We start from the raw sequence: 3,731 nt of genomic DNA on the forward strand, positions 1-3,731 counted from the left end.
AGATGTCAGTTTTAAAGTCCCCAACACCTGATGGTTTTGGGGTGAGTTTTTATAAAAACCATTGGGAGGTGGTTGGGAAGGAGACCTATGCAGATGTCTTAGAGTTCCTAAATGGAGGGGAAATGAGTGATTGTATTAACCATACATCGATTGCCCTAGTCCCTCAGGTTAAGACACCAAACACAGTGAGGGAATATAGACCAATCAGCCTCTGCAATGCTTTTTATAAGCTGATTTCAAAGGAGATAGCAAATAGGATGAAAGAGGTACTGCAAGGATGCATATCCCTAAATCAGAGTGCCTTCATCCCTGGAAGGTTAATCTATGATAATATCATGATTGCTTATGAGTTGCTGCACTCCATCAAGACAAGGAAAAAGGGGAGAGTAGGGTGCATGGCAGATAAATTAGATATGGCCAAGGCTTATGACAGAGTCGAATGGGTATTTCTAAGAGCAATGCTACTGAAGTTGGGGTTTGGAGAGAAGATGAAAAAGTTGATAATGGCCTGTGTTAACTCAGTTACCTACTCAGTCCTAGTTAATGGAAAACCTGGTTAGTTGATAAAGCCCACTCGAGGTCTTAGGCAAGGGGACCCTTTGTCCCCTTACCTGTTTCTGATTTGTACTGAGAGATTAAGCCATTTGCTGAATAGAGCAGCTTAGGAGGGGCATATCAAAGGAGTCTTAGCAATCAGAGGGGGAACAAAGGTTCATCACCTCATGTTTGCGGATGACTGTGTAGTTTTCTGCAGGGCTCTAATAGATGAATGGAGAAGAGTTGTTAGCAACCTGGGCAACTATGAATTGGAATCAGGTCAGACCCTTAACAAACAGAAAACAACCATTATGTTCAGCTCTAATACCAAGAGATCAGTGCAAGATGAGGTGGTGAAGGAGATAGGTTCTACTGGGTGTGATAATTATGATAGATATCTTGGACTTCCAGCAATGGTGGTGAGAGCTAAGTATAAAACCTTCTAAGGTGTCAAGGAAAGAGTGTGGCAAAAGATTCAAAACTGGAAAAATATTTTCTTATCCAAAGCTGGTAAGGAAATAATGATTAAAGTAGTACTTCAAGCTGTTCCATCATACTCTATGAGTGTGTTTAGATTGCCTAAAAAGTGTAATGATTTTGAGGCTATTATGGCAAGATTCTGGTGGAAGCAAGGTAAAAAGGAATCGGGTATTCACTGGAAGAGTTGGGAGAAGCTGGGGGTGTCAAAAACAGCGAGTGGCCTTGGTTTCGGGGATATGGAAAATTTTAACAAAGCTATGTTGGCAAAACAGGGGTGGAGGCTTATGAGAAGAGAGAATTCTCTTGTAGCAAAATTTTTTAAAGAGAAGTATTTCAAGAATTCCAAGTATACTGATGCAAAATTGGGTGTGATGCCTTCCTATATATGGAGAAGCTTGCTGTCAGTGCAAGAGGTAGTGAAGAATGGGGAGAGATGGAGGGTTGGGGATGGGAAGGATATAAGGATTTGGGGTAAAAAATGGCTGCCTATGCCAACCTCTTTTTCCGTCCGATCTCCTGTAAATCTACTTAGCCCTGATGCAAAGGTTAGTGAACTGATTGATGAAGAAAATATGGAGTGGGAAACTGAGTTGATCAGGGATATTTTTAGCAAAGAAGAAGCATATAAACAGATTTGGGGACCTACTAAGGATGGCAAGTACTCAATTAGGAGTGCTTACCATGCTGAGAACCAAATGTGCAAAGATAGGAAAGGGCAAGGTTCTAGTACTGAAGTGGAAAATGAGAGATGGAAGAATGTATGGCAGCTGCTAGTGCTAGGGGGATGGAAGCATATGATTTGGAAAGCATTGCACAACATTTTACCCACCAAACTGAACCTATTTGGAAAAGAGTAATAAAAGATCCAAGGTGTCCAATTTGCTTGCAAGGAGAAGAATCAGTAGTCCATGTGTTGTGGACCTGTCCAGCCTCTATAGACGTGTGGACAGAAAGGGGTAGTTCATTGCAAAAATGGAACTCAGAGGGAGGTGACTTTGAGGAGTTGTGGATGAAAATGGTTAGAGACCTGCCTCAATCAGATTTAGAAAGAGGTGTGGCTATAATGCACTCGATATGGACTAGAAGGAATAACTAGGTTTTTGACATTAGGTTCTGTAGCCCCAATAGTGTCTTGAAAAAGGCTCTAGTTAGCTTAGATGAATTCCAAGAAGCACAAAGAGAAAGCAGATCAGATGGGAGGAAGATGGGACTGGCTCAGCAAAGAAGATCATGGCAGAAACCTGAGCAACCGAGTGTTAAAGTGAATTTTGATACGACATTGGATCTAAAAGAAAAAAGAATAGGAGCAGAGGTGGTGATAAGGGACTGCAGGGGGGATGTGCTTATATCCTTATGTGCTCAACTTCTATATGTTACTTCTCATTTCTTAGCAGAATGTAAAGCTTTCGGAAGGGCTATAGAACTTTGTAAGGAGTTGGGTTTCTACACTGTCTAGTTTGAAGGAGATGCAAAAAGGGTGGTGGATGGGGTGAACAAGGAAGAGGAGGACGATTCATGGGAGGGTCAAGTGGTGGGGGATCTGCAGATGGAACTTAGAAGTTGCAGAGGGTGGCAAGTGAGTTTTGCTCATAGAGAATGTAATGAAGTGGCACATAGCCTTGCGAAGTTAGGATTGTCTATAGATTTGGAAAGGGTGTGGATGGAATGTGTCCCACCTGAGATTGTTCAAAAAGTTGTATATGACAAAATTTGTAATCACTTGAATACATAACAAAAAGGATACACACAGAGGTCTATTTAAAAACAAAATGACATGACATGATTTATGCTTTGCATTTTTTTAATAAATTTAGAGTGATAAATTAATTTTGATAGTTTTTTATACACATTATAAATGCATATTAATTTATGCAAGGTGGAAAGTATTTTTAGATGTTACCTTTATAGTTTATATTTAAATGTCTTACTTTCTTTTCAAATATATTTAGAACATATATCTATATATTTTTTAATTTAAAGAAGATGTATGTTTGTAAAATAAAGTACAAGAAAATATATTGTCTTTATTCATCCAGGATAGTACATGGTAGTGTAATATATACACACGTACGACTTTAAATATAATCTCATGAATTGCGTGGGATATGTGATAGTTGTACGACAGCAATAGAAATTCACTAATGACCAGCTCGATCTACGATGATAGCTTGATCTTCGGAGGTTGACTTTCTGGACTTCTATCTTTGGAGTGATTTGCTGCTTAAGCAGTGGATATGCTAACATCCCTCCTCAAGCTTAATGGAGGTGAACAAACGGTGAGCTTGTCTCGAAGTGGAGAAAGTTTTGGCACTACAAGTGGCTTAGAAACACATTGCCGACAAGTAAAATGTTCACGGATAAAGTGAAAATCAATGGCAACATGTTTAGTGCGAGCATGAAAAACGAAATTAACAGACAGATAGGTTGTGCTAGTGTTGTCACACTAAAGAATTGAGGGCTTTGGAAGAGCGATACCAAGTTTCTCTAAGAGAGCTTGTAACCGAAATAAGTTCAACAGTATAATTTGCAAGAGTCTGATACTCGGCTTCGGTGATTGAATGGGCCATTGTTTGTTGTTTCTTGGAACTCCATGAGATGAGATTTTTGTCAGAGTAAATGAGATAGCCACTTGTAGAGCGGCGATCTATAGGACACCCAGCCCAATCAGTCAAAGAAGGCTTGCAAAATAGGAGTTGAAGTGGGATTAATGCGAA

General features: G+C 39.7%; 1 protein-coding gene across 1 annotated transcript; it reads left to right on the top strand.

Annotated features, from left to right (window-relative positions):
• The first annotated feature begins 1,145 nt into the window (after positions 1 to 1,145).
• LOC108979195 lies at positions 1,146 to 2,473 on the top strand. The gene is made up of 2 exons (XM_018949810.1): positions 1,146 to 1,775; positions 2,159 to 2,473. The coding sequence occupies exons 1-2, from the start codon at positions 1,146 to 1,148 to the stop codon at positions 2,471 to 2,473; spliced, it is 945 nt and encodes a 314-aa protein (XP_018805355.1).
• Positions 2,474 to 3,731: the final 1,258 nt, after the last annotated feature.

The sequence above is a fragment of the Juglans regia genome, chromosome 7 (genome assembly GCF_001411555.2).
Source record: "Juglans regia cultivar Chandler chromosome 7, Walnut 2.0, whole genome shotgun sequence".
NCBI lineage: Eukaryota > Viridiplantae > Streptophyta > Magnoliopsida > Fagales > Juglandaceae > Juglans > Juglans regia.

What these genes read in the sequence shown, in the direction of transcription:
- LOC108979195 (XM_018949810.1), top strand. Translation starts at nt 1,146, where the DNA reads ATGGCAAGATTCTGGTGGAAGCAAGGTAAAAAGGAATCGGGTATTCAC. An exon ending in AAAATGAGAGATGGAAGAAT is followed by an intron (nt 1,776 to 2,158) that starts GTATGGCAGCTG and finishes GTCTTGAAAAAG; the next exon opens with GCTCTAGTTAGCTTAGATGA.